This window comes from Dasypus novemcinctus, chromosome 13, assembly GCF_030445035.2.
Source record: "Dasypus novemcinctus isolate mDasNov1 chromosome 13, mDasNov1.1.hap2, whole genome shotgun sequence".
NCBI classification, from domain to species: domain Eukaryota; kingdom Metazoa; phylum Chordata; class Mammalia; order Cingulata; family Dasypodidae; genus Dasypus; species Dasypus novemcinctus.
This window is the reverse complement of record NC_080685.1, coordinates 99,363,295-99,388,521: the sequence shown is the minus strand read 5'-3', so window position 1 is coordinate 99,388,521 and position 25,227 is coordinate 99,363,295. Positions and strand designations below refer to the sequence as shown.

Genomic DNA, 25,227 nt, shown 5'->3' with positions numbered 1-25,227 from the left:
CTGCTGACATTACTGTCCTTTGAATCCAAGGGACCAAAATCATGTGGAAGGGCTAGGAGGTTGTCCTCAGTTGTAAAGTCCTATTTCATGTCACAGGGCACTTCTGGAAGGAAGCTCTGTAATGGCTAGCTCTAAGAATTTGCAGATTTCCTACTAGAGCTACACAGGAAGTTATCCTTGTATCTCACCTGCAGGAGTTCCTGTTTTGAGGCCAGGGGTTGTTGAGTTGATATCCAATTCCAGGGAGTGATGTCATCCTGTTTGAACTATGATCCTGGTGACCTGGTCCCCAACCTTGTATTGTTGCAGTCCTTCAGCTGGGGTTCAGGTTCATAAGAAAGGGGGCCAAAAAGGAAAAAGAGGGAGTAGAATAATAGAAAAAGGAAAAATGCTTGCATGTTTCCTTTCTTTCACTGAAGCATTTTCTGCTTCCATTTTAATGTTGATGGCAGATGGAAAGAAAGCTCTTCTAGTAAGGGTAGGCTCTCACACAGATTTCAAAATTATAAGGAATATTAAAATATACAGAAAACTTTGACTATTTCTGGTGACTTTTGGAAACAGTGACTTATTGTTTTTTCTCTGGACATATAAAAAATAGCCAGTAAGACTTTTAAAACATTCATAAATGTGAAAAATAAAATGTAATGTCACTCAACAATGCATGACTACAGAAAAATGCCCGACTATGGAGCTATCTTAGCAACATAAGTGAAAATACAAATGTTTGGCAATGTATGAACAAACACTCATATTCTTTCTACATAAAGTCAAGTATATCAGGATGTCAAAGCTAGAAGTCCCATCAATCTAAGTAATAAAATAAGATTGCCAGTCAATTCCATTTAGATTAGAGTCTTTGGTTCTTATTATACCAAGTAAAAAGTAAATCAGAGTCAAGCATGAGAAGCTGCAGAAATTTATAACTTTATTCAAAAAGGAAAGGAAAAGAGGTCTTTCTTTAAAAAAAAAAAGCAATAAAATGAGAGATGTAAATTTTTACCACGTTTATTTGACATCATGATTTTTTAGTCCTTACTAAATTGATACAATTTGGGGAAATAAATACTCCCTTCCCACTTTGTTGCTTGTGCATTAGCAGGGGTGGGAAGAATGGAATATGAGAGAATAAGGGTCTAAGAAATGGAAAGATGGAGAAAGGAAATGAGGTTGAAGATAGAGTGGGTGTTAATATGAATGCCTTCTCTAAATAAGCAGTATCAAGCAACAAAGTGCAAAGTTGACAGCATGAGTGTTTTCTTCTCACATGGATTTCTGAAAGCATGAAACAATATGAGACCACACTGAAGATACATTAATTATAAAGCATCATGGTACAAGTTTCCTCTTAGAGATATGTATATTCTTTTCTTTTTCCTTCACTTTTTAAGTTCCATAGATGACATTATTTATGAAGCATTTTTAGTATATTATTTAGCAAATATTAATTTAATCATATAAACCAGTATTAGCAGAAAACACTGCAAGTTGCCCTGTGAAGGCCCTTCTTTTTAGTAACACTTAATTTTATGTTTAGAACTTCCTATCAGAGGAACATCTTGAAAGATGCTCCTCTTTCAGTTGGGTTTACAACTCACCAGCAACATTAAATGCAAATTAAACAATCACTCCTTAGTTAAAGGTTTGTATATAACAGCCCCTTACTATTATAAATCAAAGTCTTGTCCAAATGGTAACTATACATAAATTCTTCTTGTTTAGCCTTTTTCTTCTCCCATTTCCTTTAATGTTTTTACCCAAACGATTTGGTGCTCCATAAATGACTGTAAGGCAAAGTTGCCTCAGTGCTGAAGACCCTTTCGCAAAGATGAGAATGTGTGCAGATAACCCTGCACTGGGTTCATCTCATCAGTTCTGCCCAATCCACAGGGGTGAAAAATGGATGAGATTTGATGTCTTCAACCCCAGCAACACCAGCACCAAGTCGTTCCACAGGATTGAACTGCAAGAGCTACAAAAAAGAAGGATCTGGTAAGTAACAGGAATCCAACTGCAGAATGAGGAAATATCTGAAAAGAAAGAACTTCTAAATTCAACCCCAATGACAAAGGGACTTGGTTAATAGCCAACTGGTTATGATTCCTTGAAAGAGATTTTGTCTAACAGCACTCTAGCTATAAGCTTTTGGGACAGCTGAACTGAATTTATGCCTTTGCAACTGATTTGAGACATGACCTTGAGAGTAACTCACCTTGTTTCTCTCATACTTTTTTTTTTTTTTTAAAAAGATTTATTTATTTATTTAATCCCCCCCACACACCCGTTGTCTGTTCTCTGTGTCTATTTGCTGTGTCTTGTTTCTTTGTCCGCTTCTGTTGTCGTCAGCGGCACGGGAAGTCTGGGTGGCGCCATTCCTGGGCAGGCTGCACTCTCTTTCACGCTGGGCGGCTCTCCTTACAGGGCACACTCCCTGCGCATGGGGCTCCCCTACGCAGGGGGGGACACCCCTGCGTGGTAGGGCACTCCCTGCACGCATCAGCACTGCACATGGGCCAGCTCCACACAGGTCAAGGAGGCCCAGGGTTTGAACCGCAGACCTCCCATGTGGTAGACAGACACCCTAACCACTGGGCCAAGTCCGCTTCCCATCTCTCATCCTTGTGGTAAAGGAAGATAGTTAAAACTATCAGCTTCCTGGGAAGCGGACGTGGCTCAACTGATAGAGCATCCACCTACCATATGGAAGGTCCAGGGTTCAATCCCCAGGGCCTCCTGACCTGTGTGGTGAGCTGGCCCATGTGCAGTGCTGCAGCCTGTGAGGAGTGCCCTGCCATGCAGGGGTGCCCCCACGCAGGGGAGGCCCATGTGCAAGGAGTGCGCCCCCACAAGGAGATCCACCCTGCGTGAAAAAAGTGCAGCCTCCCAGGAGTGGCGCTGCACATGTGGAGAACTGACACAGCAAGATGATGAAACAACAAAAAAAAGAGACACAGTTTCCCGGTGCCACCTGACAATGCAAGTGGATGCAGAAGTATACACAGCAAATGGACACAGAGAGCAGATAACAGGGGGAGGGGGAGGAAGGGGAGAGAAAGAAATCTTTTTAAAAAAACTATCAATTTCCTGTTTCTCTATATTTCTGATGTAATGTTTACGTACTCTAAAGCTTCTTTAAAAATAAAAATTAAAAAAAAAAAAAAACATATGGGGACATTAATTAGATACTGCACTGAATTCTGAGAGAGCAAATTACTCCCTTCATGATTAAGAAATATGGGAGGCACAATAAGTCTTTCGAGCCCTAATAGAACTACATTTGTACTGAAAATAAACTTTACCTAAATTTGAATAAGCTAATTTATATTCTAGAATCACTTTCTATGGAATAGCTGACTCAAATGAAATAATGTGATCTAATGAGTGAAATGTGTTTTGACTACTTCAGAAATAGGAATTATGTATAAAATTAGTTAATAATGTTATATGCAACAAAACTGTTAAAAGCATGGGAAAATAGAAGCAGTCATATACAATTATAGTAGAACCTGGACATGCTGGAGGGCTATGTCTTGAGACGTTCATGAATCCTAAAATTTTTGTTTTAACAGCTTAACAGAGAGATAATTTTTATATAATAAAATTTATCTATCATAAATGTACAATTCAATGATTTTTGGTAAAATCACAGAGTTGTGCAACCATCACCACAATCCAGTTTTAAAACATTTGACTATCCCAAAAGTTTCCTTGAACTATCTGCAGTTAATCCTCACTCCCATTCCCAGCCTTAGGCAACCAATGATCTGCTTCCTATCTCTTTATTGAAAATCAATTAACCATAAATGTAAGGGTTAATTTCTGGACTCTCAATTCCAAATGTAAAGATTTATGTCTGGATTCTCAATTTCAATCAATACCCCTACCTTTGTTACAAGAACCCACAGTTGTGTTAATTACTGTGGGTTTTCTTTCTTTAGGGGTTTTTATTTTATAAATAAAATAAAATATTTATTTTATAAATAAAATAAAAATATATATAATAAAATATATCTATGTATATCTTTATAAAGATATATTTAAGTATATCTTTCACGCATGAATTACTATGGTTTAAAAACATGTTTAGAAATCAGGCAGTGTAAGACCTCCAACTTTGTTCTTCTCTTTCAGAGCTGTTTAGGATATTCTAGATCCTTTCCTTCTTCATAAACATTTTATAGTCAGCTAAAGGTTTGTTAATTTTATTGATCTTATCAAAGAACGAATTTGTGATTTCCTTGATTTTTTCTATTCTTTTTCTATTTTCTCTTTCACTGATTTCTACTTCCTTTCTCTTGCGTACTTTGCATTTACTTTATTCTCCGTTTTCTAGTTTCTGAAGGTGTAAACTTAGGTTATTGATTTGAAACTTTTGTTCATTTTCAAAACCAGGAATTTAAAGCCATACATTTTCCTCAAAGCACTGAAATTAAGCTACATCCCATATATCTTGATATACTGTGCTTTTGTTTTCATTCAGTTAAATATATATTCTAACTGCTCTTGGGATTTCTTCTAAATTGACCAACAGGATATTTAGAAGTATGTGATGTAATTTCCAACTATTTATGGATTTAACAGGTCTTTTTCTGTAGTTGATTTTTTATTTAATTCTGTTATGATCAGAGCACAAACTTAATATGATTTCAGTCCTTTTAAATACTGAGACTTATTTTATGGCTTTGTTCCCTGTGCCTTGATGTACATGCTGCAAATTTTGGATGGAGTGTTCTATACATATCAGTTAGTTATTTGATAATGTTATTCAAGTCTTCTGTATCATTGCTGATTTTCTATCAATTATTGAGACTGGGGCATTAAAACCTCCAATTATTATTATTGATCTATTTCTCCCTTTAATTCTGTCAGATTTTGCTTCATATATTTTTGAGACTGACATTAGTACATAAACTTTTATAATTGTTTTATCTCCCATGTATCTTCATGTACCTTTTATCTTCATGAAACATTTTCTTACTTTCTAGTAGCATTTCTTGTTTTAACGTCTACTTTGTCTGATATTTATATAGCTACCCCAGCTCTTTTATGGTTACTATCTGCATGGTTTATCTTTTTCCACACTTCTTCTCTCTACCTATTGGTGTCTTTGAATTTAAGACAGCATATCGTTTTATCTTTTCTATCCAGTCTAATAATGTCTGCCTTTTATTTGGGAAATTTAAACATTCATATTGAATGAAATTATTGATATGGTGCATTTACATATGCCATTTTGCTATTTGTTTTCTACAATTATTTTCCTTTTTGTTCCTCTGCAACTGCCTTCTTTTGAATTAAATACTTTTTACATATCATTTTAGTTTCTCTATTAAGTTTTTCACTATATTTTTGAGGGGTTTTTTTTTTAGTGATTGCTTAAAGGATTACAATATGCATCTTACCTTACCACATTCTATTTCAGATTAATATTAACTTAACTCAGAAATATGTAGAAACTCTGATAAACTATAGCCCCATTCCCTCCCCAATCCTTTTACTATTATTGCCAGGTATATTACACCTGCATATTATAACTCAAATAGCATAGTGGCGTAATTATCGCTTTTACAGTCAGGTCTTTTCAAAAGAAGTTGAGAAGAGAAATATGAAAAATGTATTTGGAGTCTTTTCTATTAGCCTATATTTACCATTTCCAGTATTCATATGGATTTGAGTTAATATATGGTGTCATTTCCTTTCAACCTGAAGGACTTGCTATAACTTTTTCTTGCAAGACAGATCTACCAGCAACAAATTCTCTTGGTCTTTCTTTATATGGGAATGCCATTACTATACCTTCATTTTTGAAGGACAGTTTCATTGGATTGAGAATTCTTGGTTGGCAGTTCATTTCTTACAGCAGTTTGAATATGTAATTCCACTGTCTTCTGAACTCCATTGTTTCTGATGACAAATCAGACATTAATGCTCTCTTATACATGATAAGGTTTTTTCTGTTTTGTTTTGCTTTTTGTTGTGCTTATGATTTGTTTTTGTCTTTCAACAGCTTGACTATGATAAGTCAAGGTATGAATCTCTTCGTATTTCTCTTATTTGGGGTTCACGGAGCTTCTTGGATATACAGATTAATATTTTTCATCAAATTTGAGGAGTTTGCAGCCATTATTTTTTCAAATATTTTTGTTGCCCCTCATCTTCCCTCCTTTCCTCTTGGGACTGCCATTACATTTACGTTAGTGTATTTGATATTGTCTCACATGTCTCTGTGGATCTATTCATTTTTCTTTAATCTTTATTATCCAGATTGGATCATTTCTATTGGTCTGTCTTCAAGTTCACTGATTCTTTTTTTTTTTTTTCTATCTCAAATTTGCTATTGAGCTGTTCTAGAACATTTTTTTTTTTCCTTTAGTGAACTTTTCATTTCAATTGTTTTACTTTTCAACCCCAGAATTTCCATTTGGTTATTTTTATTATTTCTATCTCCTTATCGATAATCTCAACTTGTTGATTCATTGTTGTCACATTTTCATTTAATCCTTTAAATACGGTTTCCTTTAGTTCTATGAATATATTTATAATACTTGCTTTGAAGTTCCTGTCTGCTAACTCCAAAATCTGCGAACTTGTAGAGACAGTTCTATTGACTGCTTTTTTCCTCGAGTATGATATGAGTTACATTTAAAAAAAATTTCTTTGTATGTCTTATAATTTTTTTGCTAAAAATCAAATATTTTAAATAATGTTTTAGCAATTTTAGAGTGTGATTTTTCTTCATGAATATTACTGTTGTTGCTGGTGGTTGGTTTGTTCTGTTTGACAACCTACTACCACTAAATTTGTAAATCTGCTACCTTTATACCATCATAATATGCAGCTACCATCTCTGTTCATTTTTCTCTTGTTTTTACTTTTAAAGCAAAACAAGGCATTGCCCATGTCTGCACAGCTTAGTGTCAGTCAATGACCAGAAAGTTTGTTTTCAAACATCTCAAGCTCATTATGGCCAACTGATTTTGACAAGAGTGCCAAGTCCACTCAATGGGGAAAGACAAGTCTCAAGAGAGCCGCTGCCAAATTCCTTTCTACTGAAGAACAGCAAAAAGCCTGCGCGAGAAATTTATGTTTTGAAGGTCTTCTTATATAATACCTCTGAACTGACAAAACAATTGGGTATAATTAACTAACTGCATACTGAAGAGCACAAACATGCCTGCTCTGAGATTTTGTAAAATATAAGTATATTAAAACAAAAGACTGCATTTAAAATGTGACTGTGTTAACATTAGCAACTTTCATTTGACTGAGATATCAATGAACATAGGTAGAGGGATTATGAAATCTAGGGAGAAAGCAAGGACCTGAAAGACCCAGGAGGAGAAAATTGCCACAAAGTAGAATAATTATTCCCATATAAACCATTGTGTGATTATTTAATTGGCCCCTAAGGGAATAGAAGAAATTCACCCTGGGGAAGACTTTTCCAAGTCAGTCTTTCTGCGCCAAAATAGGGCCAGAGAGCCATGAATGGGTACAGACCAGTTTCAAAGTACCCTGTGGAAGGTGTCAGGAAGGGCACTAGAATACTTTCTGATGGTTTCCCAAAACTGAGTTTTCCTATCCTGTGCAGTAAATGCAGCTCTTCAGCTAACCTTCCCTCTTATCTCCATGGGAGCAATGAAAGCTACCTTTGTCCAAGGTAAGATTGAATCAATGGCTATCACTGCCTTTGCCTGCAATGGTGTGAAACCATAGTGGACCTCAGAGTCAGGACTTAGTGATCTGAATTTGCTAATCAAAAGTTGTGCTCTGGGAAGGGAACTTGGCCCAGTGGATAGGGTGTCTGTCTACCACATGGAAGGTCTGTGGTTCAAATCCCGGGCCTCCTTGACTTGTGTAGAGCTGGCCCATGCACAGTGCTGATGCACACAAGGAGTGCCATGCCACACAGAGGTGCTCCCCGTGTAGGGGAGCCCCACGTGCAAGGAGTGCGCCCCATAAGGAGAGCCACCCAGTGTGAAAGAAAGTGCAGCCTGCCCAGGAATGGCACCACACACATGGGGAGCTGATGCAGCAAGATGATGCAACAAAAGGAAACACAGATTGCCGTGCTGCTGACAACAACAGAAGCGGACAAAAAGAAGAACATGCAGCAAATGGACACAGAGAACAGAAAACTGGGGCCGGGGAGGGAGGGGGGCAGAGGGAAGGGGAGAGAAATAAATAAAAGTAAATCTTTGAAAAAAAAATTCTCCATTAAAAAAAAAAAAAAGCTGTGCTCTGTGATAGGCCATTAGCAACCCTGTTCTTGGGATAGAGGGTTTTCAGGCCTTTCTGTCAGCAGCAGCTAGCCAGGGACTGGGCCCCAGGGTGGCCTGCCAGAAGAACAGAACTAAAACCACACTACAAAAGACTTTTCTTCTTGATATGTTCTTCTCTACAACTTTTTCTTAAAACAAAACAAAACAAAACAAAACAACCACTTTCCTTGATTAAAATATTTCCTGTTACATTAACCTTTTAGTAAAAAATCTTTTTCATTATGTTTCTCGTAAAAGTTCTGAGGATCCCAGGTCTTATAAATCTTACTGATTTGCTGTGAGCCCATCATAGCACAACAGTAACAGCTCCCTGTGTGCACAGAAAAACCCACTATTCAAAACCAAAGGAGTGGGGAGCCAGTGTTGCTCCGTGGTTGAGTGTCTGCTTCCGGTGTAAGAGGTCACGTTTTTAATCCCCTGGTACCTCCTAAAAAATAAACAAATGAACAAACAAACCAAAGGAGTACTACATCTTGGGAGAGGACAGAATAGAGAGCTCCAGGACCCACTCCCTCCACCAAAACAACTATTAAACAGGCAGAAGCCATCTGAAACAACTCTTTTGAAATTCCATAGGCCAGAAGAACACCACAGCATGTAGGGAAGGGAAAGAGGAAGATGCTAATAAATTATAGTAGAAAACTGTAAATTGCTCTACTCCACAGGGAGCTACAGGTGCTCAACCCCCACTCTTATGGGAATGAAAAGCATCATAAATGAAATTAAAAATACACTGGAGGCATATAACAGCTGATTTGAAGAGGCAGAAAAAAAGGATCAGTGGACCTGAAGAAATGGTCTCTAAAAGCGAACATTCAAAGGAACAGATAAAGAATGGAAAAAATTGAACAGGGCCTCAGCAAACTAAATGATGTCAAGAAACATGCAAACTTGCATATCATGATGTCTTAGAAGGGGAGAAGAAAGAAAAAGGCATAGAAGGAACATTTGAGGAAATAATGGTAGAAAATTTCCCAACCCTACTGAAGGACATAGATATCAATGTCCAAGAAGCACAATGTACTCCTGCCTTAATAAATTCAAATAGACCTACTCTAAGGTACATACTAATCAGAATGTGAAATGCCAAAAATAAACAGAGAATCCTGAAAAAAGCAAGAGAAAAGCAATTTATCACATACAAGGGAGGCCTAATAAGATTAAGTGCTAGTTTCTCATCAGAAACCATGTAGGCAAGAAGGCAATGGTATGATATATTTAAGATACTAAAAGAGAAAAACTGCCTGCAAAGAATCTTATAGCCAGCAAGACTGTCTTTAAAAAATGAGGGCAAGTTTAGAATATTTACAGAAATACAGATACTGAGAGAGAGTTTGTAACGAAGCGACGAGCTTTGTAGGCCATACTAAGGGAAGTGCTACAGCCTGAAAAGAAAAGACAGCAGAGAAGACTTGGAAGAGAGTTTAGACATGAAGATTATATCAGTAAATGTAACCAGAAGTGTAAAAAAAGAGCTAAAAATAAGATATGATAAATGAAACTCAAAGGTCAAAATGGGTGCAGTAGTAAGAACTGCCTTTACAGTAATAACATTGAATGTTAGTGGATTAAACTCCCCAATCAAAAGACAGACTGATGGAATGGAAAAAAAAAAATCAGCCATCTATATGCTGTCCAAAAGAAACTCACCTTAGACCCAAGGATGCAAACAGATTGAAAGTGAAAGGCTAGAAAAAAATATTCCACACATGCAATAATAACAACAACAAAAAGCTGGGGAGCTATACTTGGATGAAATAGACTTTAAAAACAAAGCTGTTATTAGAGTCAAGGACATTATATATTAATAAATTCACCAGGAAGAAATAACAATCATAAATGTATATGCACCTAACCAGATGTCCCAAATTACATGAGGCAAACACTTGCAAAACTGAATAATAGTTAAAGACTTCAATATACCACTGTCATCATTGGATAGAACATCTGGGCAGAGGATCAATAAAGAAATAGAGAGCTTGAATAATACAATAAATGACAAAACCTAATAGAAATAAACAGAATATTGCACCCAGAATTGCATGCTATACATTCTTCTCAAGTGCTCATGATCTTTCTCTAAGATAGACCATATGTTAGGTCACAGAATAGATCTCAATAAATTTTAAAAGATGGAAATTATACAAAAACACGTTCCCTGATCATAATGGAACAAACCTGGAAATCAACAACTGGTGAAAAAAGGAAAATTCACAAATATATGGAGATTAAATAGCACACTCTTAAAAGTCCCAAATATATGGAGATTAAACAGCACACTCTGAAAGTGTGGTCAAAGAAATTAGAAATTGCAAAACAAATCAATAAATACCTCAACACTAATGAAAATGAAAACACAACATATCAGAACTGATGGGATGTAGTGAAGGCAATGCTGTGAGGGAAATTTATAGTCCTCAAAGCTTACATTTAAAAAGAAGAAAGAACTAAAATCAGTGAACTAACTATACATCTGGGGGAACTAGAAAACTATGCCCAAAGGAAGCAGAAGGAATGAAATAAGATCAGAGAAGTGATAAATGAAATTGAGAACAAAAAAACAGAGAGAATTAACAAAACCAAAAGTTGATTCTTCAAGAAAATTAACAAAATCAACAAACCCTTTGTTAGACTGATAAAGAAAAAAAAGAGAGAAGATGTAAATAAATAAAATCAGAAATGAAAACAAGGACATCACTACTGGCCCCACAGAAATAAGAGATCATAAGAGGATACTATGAAAAACTGTATGCCAACAAACTAGACGATATAGATGAAATCAGAAAATTTCTAAGAACATATGAACAACCTACACTGATGCTACAATGTAAGAAGTTAAAGAACTGATCACATTTAAAGAGACTGAATCAGTCATTAAACAACTCCTCAAAATGAAAAGCCCAGCATCAGAAAGGTTCACAAGTAAATTCTACCAAGCACTCAAAAATTTAATACCAATCTTCCTGATACTCTCGAAAAAAATTAAACAGGAAGGAACACTATGAAACTCATTCTATGAAGCCAATATCACCCTACTTTCAAAGTCAGATAAAGATATTACAAAAAAAAAAAATTACAGACTCATTTCCCTAATGAACACAGGTGCAAAAATCCTCAACAAAATACTCACTAATGGAATCCAACAACACATTAAAAGAATTATTGATCATGATCAAATGAGTTATATACCAAGCAAGCAAGGGTGAGTCAACATAAGAAAATACACCACATTAATAAATCAAAGAAGAAAAATTACATGATCATCTCGATTGATACAGTATAGGCATTTTGACAAAAATCCAAAAGATAGGAATTGAAGGAAACTTTCTCAACATGATAAAGGGCATATATGAAAAACCAACAGAGAACACCCTATTCAATGATGAAAAACTTTCCATCTAAGACTGGGCACAAGACAAGGATGCCCACCGTCATCACTGTTGTTCAATATAGTGTTAGAAACAATTAGGCAAGAAAAAGAAATAAAAGGCATCCAAACTGGAAAGGAAGAAGTAGACTTTTGCTATTCCCAGATGATATGATCCTATACCTAGAAAGTCCTGAAAAATCTACAACAAAGCTACAAAAGCTAATAAACAAGGTGCAGCGCAGCCATGGCAGTGGTCTGTGATGACCCATGCACAGTGTGGAGGAGGAGGACTCACAGATCATCTTTCCCAAAGACTTTGAAGCAGTTGTGACACTTTTAAATTTATTGAAAGCAGCAGTATGAGAATGCAGAGGATGAACAGGAACTCTCTGAGGTCTTCATGAAGGCTTTAAACTACACAGCCAATTTCAGTTAGTTCAAGAACAGAGACACCATTGCAAGTATCTGGAGCTTGTTGCTCCAGAAAAAGCTTCTTGTGTTGGCTTGTTTAGCCACTCTTTGCCCAAGGACTGCTGAGGAGACCACGGTTCTGATCCCAAGCCTGGAGGAGTGGTTTGAAGATGAGCAGCTGCAACACGTTCTTGATGATACCAGAAGAGTAGCTTTCACTATTAATCTCCAAACCTTACTGCAACTGGGGGGATGACTCCCCTATCACAGAGGCTGGGGCAGAAACTCTATTCCAGAAAACACCTGGGCTTCTAATGGCTAGAATTACACAGCTTGGTCCTGGTTTTGTTGCCATCTCAAACCAGACTCCTGGACCCTGGTGACCATGTAGTCTTAGAGGGACCTTGCAGTAGCTCCTGTGGCCTCCGGAGAGTGCTAAATCTTCTCCAGCTTCTAGGAAGGCTGTGGTGAGATGATTGGACCACAAACTATACTACTGACTACCTCATACCATGGTATTTGGCACCGTGTGTGTTTTCTTTTGTTTTGTTAATTTAGAGAATCCTTTATTAGTTTCTGTAATCAAACCCATGTATCTGCATTATTTTTATATTTCATGTTTAAATTTCCATGTTTATAGTTTTGAAACCAGGCTAGAGCTTATAAAACAGGTTTGGGGAAAAGAAGAGTCTTACCTAGAAGCAAAAGAAAAATTAAACCAGACAAGTATGTTTGCAGTTCTTAAAGAAAGGATGACTGTTAGTGATTGTGAGAGTGCCTTGGCACCACTGGGCCTAACTCATGAGACAGAGAAGGAGCTCACCTTGGAAAGTGGTTCTACCTGTAAATAGTGGTGCTGTGTGTTATGGAGCCCATAGCCTTAAGGTTAGGCAGGTACTTGGCCTTTCTCTTGGACGGTGAATTTGGAATAAGTTGTCCTGAATTACTCATTTTGCTACCACAAATTAAAACTTTTCCTTCATAGGCCAGATTTCGCAGGTCTGAACACTTAGAAGTCTCTTCCTCTTCGAGGGCATTCGGTCCAAACTCTGGGCTTGCTAGTTAGCAACAGGTGTTCTTTAGTGGGGGTGATTTGGAAGGACAGAGTCTATCCTTTCCTGAGACATTATATAGGTGAAGTCCCTTGCTCCAAGTTTGGTGAAACTCTGGAGAGCTTTACATTTTATCTCTGTTTTTTTTGAAGGGAAATAGGCCTGTTTTCTTCAAATTTCAGGGTTGGTGCGTCGGTTTGGAGCATTTGCTAGCTGTATATGAATACCTGATCCAAGGAAAAGGCTAGGGAAAAAACACAGTTGGTTTTAAAAGTCATGATAGTTTTGTCAGCTGCTGGATAAGGCAAAAATAAAATTTCCTTATCTTTATAAGTTCATGCTCTTTCTGAAATAACATGGTTTCTGAGTTACCAATATTTTTGATCAGTGTTTAGGGGAAATAATCTTTTTTCCCTTGGGCAATTTCACGTCTTGGAGCGGCAGTGTTCGCAACTGTAAAATGTGGATAATAATAGGACTTACCTACCCCAAGGATTTTTTTAGAAGATTTAATGAGAAAATTATAATAAATAGCCTAGTAGCAGTTGACACATAGTACGTCTTCAGTTAAAATTAACTGTTATTAGTGTCTCAGTCAGGTGAACAAGTATATAAAAATGGTATAGGTCAGCTTGCTTCTCTAGATAGAAATTATTCTAAGAATCTGGTAGTGTGGCAACTGATACTTGTATCAGACTACCAAAATAAACCAAGTAGTTTCTTAAAAATAATAATAATAATCAAGCTAATGAATGTGCTCAAGAGACTGGCAAGATACAAGATTAATATGCAAACATCACCAGTGTTTCTAAACACTAGTAATGAGCAATCTGAAAAGGAAGTCAGGAAAAATTCCATTTACAATAGCAACTGAAAGATTCAAATATATAGAAATAAACTTAAGCAAGGATGTAAAACACTTGTATTCAGAAAACTACAATGCATTGCTAAAAGAAATCAAAGATGACTTAAATAAATGGAAAAATATTCCATGTTCATGGATTGGAAGACTAAATATTATTAAGATGTCAATTCTATCCAAATCAATACACAGATTCAATGAAATCCCAAAAAAACATTCCAACAGCCTTTTTCAAAGAAATGGAAAACCCAATTATCAAATTTATTTGGAAGGGTAAGTGACCCTGAATAGCCAGAAACATCTTAAGAAGTAAGAATGAAGTTGGAGGACTCTCATTTCTGGACTTTAAATCATATTACCTAGCTACAGTGGTAATAACAGCATGGTACTGACATAAAGATAGACTAATAGACCAATGGAATCAAAATTGTTGGTAGAGAAACAGACCCTCACATCTACAGTCAAGTGATTTTTGACAAGGCTGTCAAGTCCACCCAGCTGAGGCAGAACAGTCTATTCAACAAATGGTGCTGGCAGAACTGGATATCCATATTCAAAAGAAAGAAAGAGGACCTAATGACACCTTATATAAAAATTAACTCAAAATGTGTCAAAGACCTAAATATAAAAGCTAGAGCCATAAAACTTCTAGAAGAAAATGTAGGGAAACATCTTCAAGACCTGGTGTAGGTGGCAGTTTCTTATGAAACCTTATACCAAAAACACGAGGAACAAAACAAAAAATGGATAAATGGGACCTCATAAAACTTAAAAACGTTTGAAATTCAAAGAAGTTTGTCAAGAAGATGAAGAGGCATCCCACTCAATGGGAGAAAATATTTGTAAACAACATATCTGATAAAGGTTTGATTTCCATGCATATAAAGAGCTCATACAACTCAAAAATAAAAGAGTAAGCAATCCAATTTAAAAATGCAATCCAATTTAAAAAAACACTTAGATATTTCTCCAAAGAGGAAATACAAATGGAAAAAAGCACATGAAAAAATATTCAATATCACTAACTCTTAGGGAAATGTAAATCAAAACTATAATGAGATATCACCTCATACCTCCACAGAACGGCCATTATTAAAAAAAAAAAGCAATAAGTGCTGGAGAGGATGTGGAGAAATAGGAACACTCCTTCACTGTTGGTAGGAATGCAAAAGGTGCAGCCTCTGTGGAAGACAGTTTGGCAGTTCCACAGGAAGCTAAATATAGAAATGCTGTATGATCCGGCATCCCTGTACTAGGAATATATCCAGAAGAACTGAAAATAGTGACACAAACAGATATTTGCACACTGATGTTCACAGCACTGTTATTCATAATTGCCAAAAGAAAGAAAGAAACAACCCAAGTGTTCATCAACCACTGAATGGATAAACAAAATGGGGGGGGGGTGGTATGTATATATATATATATATATATATATATATATATATATATATATATATATATATATATACACACACACACACATAAGATTGAAGGCTATGCTGCTGTAAGAACTGAAATTGGGACACATGTGATAATATGGATGAACCTTGAGGACATTATGCTGAATGAAATAGGCCAGTCACAAAAGGACAAACTATGTGTGATCTCACTAATATGAACTAAATAAGAAGAATAAACACATAGAGTTAAAACCAAGAATATAGGTTACTAGGAGACAGGATGAGGGCTGAGAAGGGGCCCTGATGCTTAATGTGTATACAATTTTTAATTAGCTTGACTGCAAAAGCGTGGAAGCGGATAGAATTGATAGTACCACAGTACAGTGAGTATAACCAACACGAGTGGTTTAAAAATGGGATTGTGGCTGAAAGGGGCAGTCTAGGGATATAAATTCCAATTGAAAGAAAGCTAGAGAATAATCTAGGGATTAAATAACACAGTAAACCTGGAGGTGGATGAGGATTGTGGTTAATAGTACAAATACAGGAATGTTCTTATATTCACTAGAACAAATGGATGTCACTATTACAAGGTAATAAGAATATAGTGATGCATGGGAAAATATAATTAGTGTAACTAATGGACTATAGTTAACAGCAATATTGTAATATTCTTGCATCAATGTCAAAGAAGGTACTATATGAAAGCTAAGGGTCAATAATAGGGGGTATGGGATTTTTTCTTTGGGACTAACAAAAACCTTTAAAGGTCTACTGGGGCAACAACTGCATAACTATGTAATGAAAGTGAGAGCTACTGGGTGTATACTTTGGATAGACTGTACATGCAGGAGACTATAACACAGTGAACCATGTGTGGAAGATGGACTGTGGGTAATGGTACAAATATAAGAGTGTTCTCTCATGAATTATAACAAATGTACAATACTAATACATGGTGTTAGTAATAGTGGGAGTATGGAAAAAATGTAGCAAATGTGTGCTGTAGACCATAGTTAGTGGTAATTGTTCTGGTATTTTTTCATAATCAGTAACAAATGTTCCATAACAAGGTAAAGTGTTGGTGGAGGGGTGTTGTATGGGAATTCTGTACATTATGAACGATAGTTTTGTAAGCTCACAATTTCTATAATAAAAAATACATATTAAAAACTTTTTGCAAAAATGTAAAAAAAATATGTATACAGGGTTCCTATTTGGAATGATGGAAACATTTTGGTGAGGGATCATGATGATGGTAGCACAACTTTATGAATGCAATTAACAGTACTGAAACATGTATGTGAATATGATTAAAGGGGGAAATGTTAGATTGTATATACAATAACAGAATAAAAATTTTTTAAAAACCCATGGAATTACAATACAGAAACAGTGAACCTTAAATTAATTATATATAAATTATATATATATATTTATATATATAAATAAGAAATATATAAATTATAAAAATTTACTATCATCAACTGTAACAAGTATTCTACATCAATGCAAGGTCGAAGAGTGGTATATGAGAATCCTGTATTTTATGCATGATTGTTCTGCAAACCTATAACTTCTCTAATAAATAAAAAAGAAAAGAGAAAAACCACAAAGAGTATTTTAAATATGGGGAATCAAATTAAGAAGCTCAGTAGAATTCTAAGCCCGACTCTGGGATATTAAACTTTAATTATTAATAATCTCTTCAAAGCCACCAGAAATGTACTAATTGATACCCAGTGTCCAAGTTTCACCCATGGATGAAACCAAAGGTTTGACTAACTGAACAAGATTTTCTAACACCATCTCTCTCCCTAGCAACCTGGGGAGCCCATATCTAAGTTTATAAATATGAATTAAAGGTCAAAAAAACAGTTAATTGTGATTACAAAATGTAAAAATAGAGCAGCCCCTGAGTTGCTAAAAGCTATACTTAAATCTCCCACCTACAGAAGTACATGGAGTTGACTAAACATTATCCTGCATTAAAAAAAAAAAATTAAGACCACAAAGTTTTAACTCTCCTTTCTGACTCCACCAATACTTTGATAATAATAGAAGCCTAAAGATACACAGTATTAATTCTGAATTTGCAATCATTAAAGGGTCTTTATTGCCCCCAGAAGAGCCTGTGAGCTCTTCTAATTTGCAAGATTGATATACTTGGCCAATAGGTCAATTACCTGTTGAATAAGTGAGCGAGCCTCTTCAGAGACACATTCTGGCATGTTCAAAGTAGTGTGAGTATTTATTCCTGCTGGATGGCACTCAACCAGAGTCTGAAACAATCAATCAGATACACTTCTTATCCCAAATATCATTACATTCTATTCTATCACAGGATTCATGTACAGGGAGTACAGAGATGTCAACAACCATCCTAATTGGAGGTGTAATAATTAACATGGGGCCATGTAAGCAGTTTAGGATAAGGGCTATGAACCTACAGAACTTCTGACTGCAACTGAAAGAAAGGCAATCATTAAGATCATGTAAGAGCTTATTATAAAATCATTTTCAAGATATTTTCATGTTACTAGCCCTTTTCCTTTAGTTACAAAGAGAATGCTCATAAGAGAAAAGTTTAAATCACAGACAAGAACTAAAAAGGAACTTGATATTTCTGAATTTTTAAAATGTTCTTAAAACCCTTCAAAGTTTAGAATCTGTTAGTAATAATACTTTACATATATATAATACTTTGTGGCTTAATGTAAAGGTACTTTGTGAATTCCACAACAATCTTAGTAAATAAGTATGATCTCTATTTTTCAGCTAGATAAACTACTTATAAAAGTATAACTGTTCACTTCTTCTGTTTTATTCCCAGGAGGCAATCTTCACAATACTCTATCAAAGCCTAATAACAATAACATCATACTTAAAAAGTTATTGATCAGAGAATATAAATTCTCTCCTTAAGCTAGGACAAATAAGAAAATGTTACAGTACTGAAAAAAAAAGTTACCTTTATCGTCTACATTAATTTTCTAAAATGAAAATTCCTTCCTGGTTTCAAACAAAATGTTTAAATATCCAGAGAATTTAACACATTCTTAAATGAACCTTACATATTTAACTTCATTAAAACTGAACCACAGAAAATGAAGAGAACGAATGTTCAGATTATATTTCATTAAATACCATTGTGACACAACAGAATTTTTCCATCAATTTATTCAATGTAATACAATTCTACTTTTTAAAAAATCTAGGATCTTGATAAACTTGCATTTATCTGTTTTTGGTATCAAACCGTTTGTTACCTAGTTGCTGATCTAAAAAATAAAGGCAAGGGCTAAGGCTCTAAATTTGAAATCAAGGTAGCATCTGGGTAAATTTATGTACAGGTCACTGCATACCTTGCCAGTGAGAAGTTCAAAGAGGACAGCACCCAAACTCCACCAATCACAGGCTTCAGTTTCTTCTGTGATAGCTCCAACCTCTAAATACACCAAAAAAGGTTGATATTAAAATTCCAAAGGTCAACTAAGTTTTCAAAATTAACATGTATTAGCAAGGTGACCTTTTTAATGCTGAGAGAGCATATACTAATACTACTGGGCTTTCAAAATTCCTGAAAGTTACTTATCCCTTTGGTCACCTACTGTGGATGTATTTTTTTTTTTTTTTTTTTTTGACACAGCCATATATTAAACTGAGACATTTTGCTCTTTAGTTGATAGAGGAACACCTTCAAGATGTTATACTTAAAACAGTTACACGAACCTACTACATCAGCAGTTTGCTAATTTTCCAAATTTTAGGAAGTATAGCCAATTCTATCTCAGGGGCCTTTTTTTTTTTCTTTTTTTTTTTTTTTAGTTTTAGAAACAAAGACTCCTTAGGCTCAAAAGGAACTTCAAAAATCATCTAATCCAATATTATCTTTTCCTTACAAGTTAGAAACCAGACAGATGAAATGCCTTGTCCAATGTCATAGAGTAAATTTATAGCAGAACTCACACTTAGTTTATAATAACACCTTCCTGCTCCTATCTCATCAAATGTTTCGACTAAAGAAGGTGGATAAGAAATGCATATCTGCCCATTTTGTTAATGGAGAAGTATAGCTAGAAAAGATGTTTTAAAACACAACTGAAACTACTAAGATCAGGGTTTTTAGATTATCTATCAATTATTACAATTTTATCTGTTAACCATAGCAAGTTCCTGGAAAGTAATATGAGATTTTCAGTATCATCTTTCAGGTTCCTATGTGAGTCAGCAACAACTACTCATTTCACCATTTTGGGGGCTTTTAGTCCTTTAGTCATGTTTGATGTCTCCTTATCCTTTCCTAATGACATTCAATGAGTCACTAAGTCACTTATTATATGACTGTAGGTACTCCACAATTCTTATAATGTTCAAAAAGTTTCTACGTAGTTGGGTTGGAACCTGGAAAGTACTAAGGGGACGTGGTGCCCAGGGGCCAAGCCATTAACAAATGCTTAGTACATTTACTGTGTAGAAGAACCATAAAACTCATAAAATAGCTCCAGCTCTAAGTCTTGAAGCAAAGTCATATGGACCAGAAGAAAGAGCCATTCCTATGGAAAATAGTGTAATTGCTCCATTCCAGCAACCATCTTCCATACCTATGAGCCTTTCTCCCTCCCAGTTTCAGACTACCTAAGCAGACCTCCTCTCCTGCATGCTGGCCCCTACCCAGTCTATCATCCCCATGTCAGACTGCAACCTGCATTCTCTAACTATAGCTGCTCTCTGGTAGGTGGTGAAAAGAAAACACAGAGATTGAATTAATTCAAGCTATTGTGTGAGTGGTTGGCAGTCTCCGCATTCATTTGCATTTATAAAATAGTTGGTTTGTTTGAAAAACTGAGAACTACATATCTAACAATAAGGGTTTAATTACATATATTGTGACACATCCATATGATGGCATACTACTACATAACTTTTAAATGACATACTCATATAAGATCCAATTATATAAATGTTCCAATATATTAAGTTAAGCTATAAAACAGCAGATTCCAATTTTAAAAGTATTATTCAGAAAAATGACTAGTAAGATAATATGACAAAATGTTTTAGTGATTTGTCTCTGCAATGGTGAGATTTTTATTTTCGTTTTTACACTTATTAACCTAAGTGAATAACTAAGTGGTATAAATTTCAAAGTATAACAAGTTGACATGAAAACAAAGATGAAGCTACATATCCTCCCTAAGAGTATGTTTGCCTATATAATGTCCCCCTACAATTTTAAAGTATTGTGTATTAGAAAGGACAATTTGCTGGGAATCAGGAGAGCAGGGTTAAGGGCCTTGAGGAATTTTCTAGATCTTCTCCATAACATAGGGGTTAGATTTAAGGACCTCTTGGTTAAATTCAGCTAGAATCATTTTGAAACTCAAGGAATCCCTAAAATAGTGACTCTCATGAAGGATAACACCATGGGAACACTCTTTCAAAGTACATGTGGCTAACCCTCCTAGATTCAAAGATTCAAATATACTGCTCCCTAATCCCCATTCCCCACTTCCCCAGAGAGCTACTATAACCTTCAAAAATGTGTTTCTAGAAGGTTTAGAAAGGGTGTGTCTTCTTAAAAGCTTTAGAAAAGTAAAAAGAAAATTTAACATAGTCCTGTCATCAAATATAACCTTTGGCACATTTCTTTCCAGTTTACCACAGTGAGTTGCACCATTTCTCTGCTCGAAATTCTTAAATGGTTTCTCACTGACTATTAATATCCAAGTGCCTTCATTAATCAGGCACGTACGTAACAACCAAACCTTCATAACTGAGGTCTCAGCCCCTATCAGATTCATTCATTCAACATACCTCAAGCAGCACAAAGGAAGCACCATGCTAGGCACTACTGCCCCATGGAACTCTATGCTCTGGCCACGTGTTGAATAGTGTGAAAGGAAAATCAGTATTCCTACTAGCATAGTTAATGATTTTACTTTCTCAAATACATTCTGGCTCAAGAATTCCTGGTATTCCGTTTTCTTCCATCAGATGGCAAGCAGTATATATTATTTAGTTTTATATTGATGATACCGGTCTAAAAATAAAGACTCCAAATTGTTTGATCAGCTACCTGTTTTGAATGTGCCATCAAGTCTCACTTTCCATGTATGAATGTTTTTTTGCACGATAGCACACAATCCAATAATGATTGTTCTAACAACAAAATAGCAGCTAATATTTACTGACTGCTTATTATATGTAAGGAAATGTGTTTAACACTTTACCTGAGTTATTTAAGATTTCCAAACAACCCTATGAAGAATTTTTGGGCAAGGGTGACAGCTGAAGGAGAGAAAATACTGAGTTTGCGTGTTCAGGGAGAAAAGGCCTATCTTTTCTCAGTCAGCTCAGAGAAAAGTTGCAAAAATTAATGAGATATTATATTGTTTTTATATTACCAAAATAAACATTTTTTTTAAAAAAATTAATGAGATAGTTTTATAGGGTACAACAAGCTCTGAGGAGCTCTAGACTAGAGCCACACCCAAGTCTCTGCTCAAAAAATTCCCTGCTAGAACTGAGCAGACATTGCTGGGGTATGTTTAAGTAATAATAGGCACCTTTTAGACTCAGAAGAAGGTCCATGTGCCATCACCAGCGTAGCACTGACCACCAAAAGCTACATGTCATGCCTGTTCTTCCATACCATTGCTGGGGATGTGCACCCCAGGTGACATGTGTCAGTGTGTGGGGGTGGGGTGGGATGGGTATTCTTGAAGACACAAGACAATTACAGTGATATTTCTGAGCCTCAAAGATTTTGGATGTGTGGGAGGGGTTGGGATATTGTTTTACTATTAAAAGAAACACTATTGGGAAGCAGGTGTGGCTCAGTCAGTTGGGCTCCCATCTACCATATGGGAGGCCCTGGGTTCATGTGCTGGGGTCTCCTTGTGAAGGCTACCTGGCCCGCACCCACGGAGAACCGACTCAGCAAGGTGACGAAACAAAAAGGAGACAAGTAAAAACACAGAAGAGTGCACAGCAAATGGACACAGAGAGCAGACAACAAGCAAACTCCAAGGGCGGGGGGGGGTAAATATAAATAAATAGACACACAGAAGAACACACAGCACATGGACATACAGAGCAGACAGCAAGCAAGCCATGGGACAGGGTGGGGGGGGATAAAAAAAAAAGAAACACTATTATGTAAGAGAAGATAAAATTTGCCTGGGTTTGCAAGACAAAAAAAATTCAAAGAAAATTTAGGATCATATTCCATTAGTCCTTCCTGTGGGGTACCTAATCCATATTATTTCTGCAGTCGGAAGTACTTAGATGGAAAAGTTTGAGAAGAATTTCATGAGAACAGACAAGGTGTATTCATTTGTTGGTTTCTGTGAACTTAGTCAATTAAGGAGTCCAAAGACTAGGTTGACTTTTTAAGCTGCTTTGAAATCTCTGGCAAATTTTCTGCCAGAGTACTTAGCAGGTAGACAATGGCCAACATAACTGCTTCAAATGGGGATTGCCACAATGTCTGACAAGCGCCAATGTGTGAGTCAACAGAGAAAAGCAGAGCAGACCCAAGGAAGCTCTAAAGCCAATTTACATTCCCATTCCTCAATCAGCTCTGCTTCAGGTGTACCAAGCGGCACTTTTTGGTGACACTTTAGTATTGCCAACTTTATTCTACTTCTTTCACTCCCTGTTTCTCTTTCCATCTTTCCTTGCTCTTCACCTTATCTTTCACTGACAGCCTGCTTATTTTTCCTCTCCCATATTCTCTCTTTCCTCCTCTTGAATGTCATCAGTTAAGCTTTTTTAATGTCTCTCAGGTCTAAAGAGAATGCTGATTCTGTTAGAAGCTAAACTGCTTCTGAAAATAAGCAGGTAGGCTGAATATCATCTTTAATCTGACTGGGCTACTAAAGAAGGATAACAACTGTGAAAAGGTATTATTTTTTTCATAGAAACTTGAAAAAAAAAAGACATTCCACAAGTTTTAAACCCATCTTCTTAACAGAACAGCTTGAGACTCTTCGAAATTATATTATATTAAGCAGGACTTCATTAATTAAAGTGAACTTGACATCTTAAGGAAGAGTTAGTGACCAACTGTTCTTGATTTTCACAGATAAAATGACTGGACAGTACACAAAAGAGTTCTGTATTTGGGTTATTTATAAAGAAGAAATTCCAAATAGCTGAGAAGCTTAAATATTAGAACAAGTGAAAGCAAGTACTTGTGGAATTCCTTCATTAACGGTTTTAAAACAAAAACTTTTTTCTTTTAATAATCAGACTGTAGGTATCTTGGCAATCCCGTCAGCATTCCTTAAGAACCAACAACTCTTAAATTAAAAATGTAAAGATATACCTTTAAATTGCATTGCAGAAAAGGAGTGGGAAGTTGTTTGGCTGTCAAAATTAGAACCACTGTACTAAAACTTTTTACTTGAAAAATCTAAACAAAAATTTAAGCATAAAGCAAGAGCACTGATTTAAATGTACAGCTACATGATAGTGACTACAAACAGCAGGTGAGCAGTCAGATATATGTGTCTAACATCAAAAGCAGAGAATGCAAAGAAATAACAAAAAAATATAGGAGACTATTTTTAAAATATAACACACTGAAGCTGAGATATCTATTAGTAAACTCCTACCCAGAATTTACAAAAAAATAGAAACCATTTTAAAGGATAAATTCTATTATTTTTTAAAATCAATTTTAAAATACATTTTCCCATAAAATCTAATGTGTTAAATTTTTGTGCAAGCCCCTCTCCCCTACCACTCCATTCCACATTTGCAATTTCTAGGCTGGGTAAAACAGTACCTTTATTCTCCAGAAGTGCAGCAGTACTATAGGCATTAAGTAAAGTGATCTGGAGGAAAAAAAATTAACTACTCTCTAAGAAAATCCATCGGGAAGCCGGTAGAGCTCACTGGTTTGGTGCTGGCTTCCCAAATACAAGATTATGGGTTCAATCCCTGGCCCTAGTACCTCAAAAAACAAAAACTAAACACAACCAAATTCTCAGGTTATTCCCACAAAAACTCAAAGAGAATTAGTGATATCAAAGAATCCAAGATTTTTGCCTCTGAGTAAAAGAGACATATTGCAAGGCTTTAGTGATGCCACTGTTTGAATGTGACTGGTAAGTCGCTAAGCTTCTCTGAAAATGAGGACAGCCATATCTCTAACATTCTTTCTACCTCTTATAATCTGTAATTTTATGATCCTGAAAGTTTTCAAAAGCACTCATGAGCCTTTCTCATAACTTCTCCCTCCATTAACCTAAGATGCCTAAAAAGTGGGATTATGCTCAGATGAACAACCACTCTTCAATCTCCTTTCTAATTTTCTCCTTTTTATACAGTTACTCTTCCCTTTCCCTAAGGACTAAGCACCTGGTAACAAACGAAATGAATTAAATGTCACTAAATCTAACCATTATCATCTTTTAATATAATGGGCACGTAATCAGTTCCAGCATCAGATTTCAACTCATTCAAAAAAAATTTAAGGGTACCAAATATGTGGGAACAAAAGAGTAAAATTTTAGACCTTTTAATTTTAGCATTATCAAATCTGATATTCTAACAAGATAGAATCTTACTAATTTAAACTAATGATTCAAACTATCAGATTTCACAAGTGAATAAACAAGTGTACATAAAACTATAAAGGTATTAAATCATAAAAAGTGTTTTCTCTACCTCTGTTTTACTCACATTTAACATCTTATAGAACACTCTTCAACACAATAGGGTATTTTTCAGAAAAATAATGCTGCCTTGGTAACCCATATTGTCAACAAGTTTGCAAAAACATACAGGATAAAAGAGTTTTACAGCCCTTATGGCAATCAGTCAGAGTCTATTTAAT

At 35.7% G+C, this 25,227-nt stretch overlaps 1 protein-coding gene across 13 annotated transcripts in view; it reads right to left on the bottom strand.

Annotated features, from left to right (window-relative positions):
- Nucleotides 1-911: 911 nt before the first annotated feature.
- The window catches only part of RPS6KC1 (ribosomal protein S6 kinase C1), a 237,492-nt gene continuing 213,176 nt past the window's right edge, over nucleotides 912-25,227 (bottom strand). For 12 of the 13 annotated variants that reach the window (XM_058275189.2, XM_058275192.2, XM_058275198.2 and 9 more), the window contains 3 exons: nucleotides 18,746-18,828; nucleotides 17,567-17,662; nucleotides 912-1,972 (listed from right to left, as the gene is read on the bottom strand). In XM_058275189.2, coding sequence (XP_058131172.1) covers nucleotides 1,862-1,972; nucleotides 17,567-17,662; nucleotides 18,746-18,828 — 290 coding nt within the window. In that variant the 3' untranslated portion in view covers nucleotides 912-1,861. Of the gene's footprint in view, nucleotides 1,973-12,886; nucleotides 13,360-17,566; nucleotides 17,663-18,745; nucleotides 18,829-25,227 lie in introns of those variants that run through there. The other variant, XM_058275191.2, reaches the window with a different exon arrangement.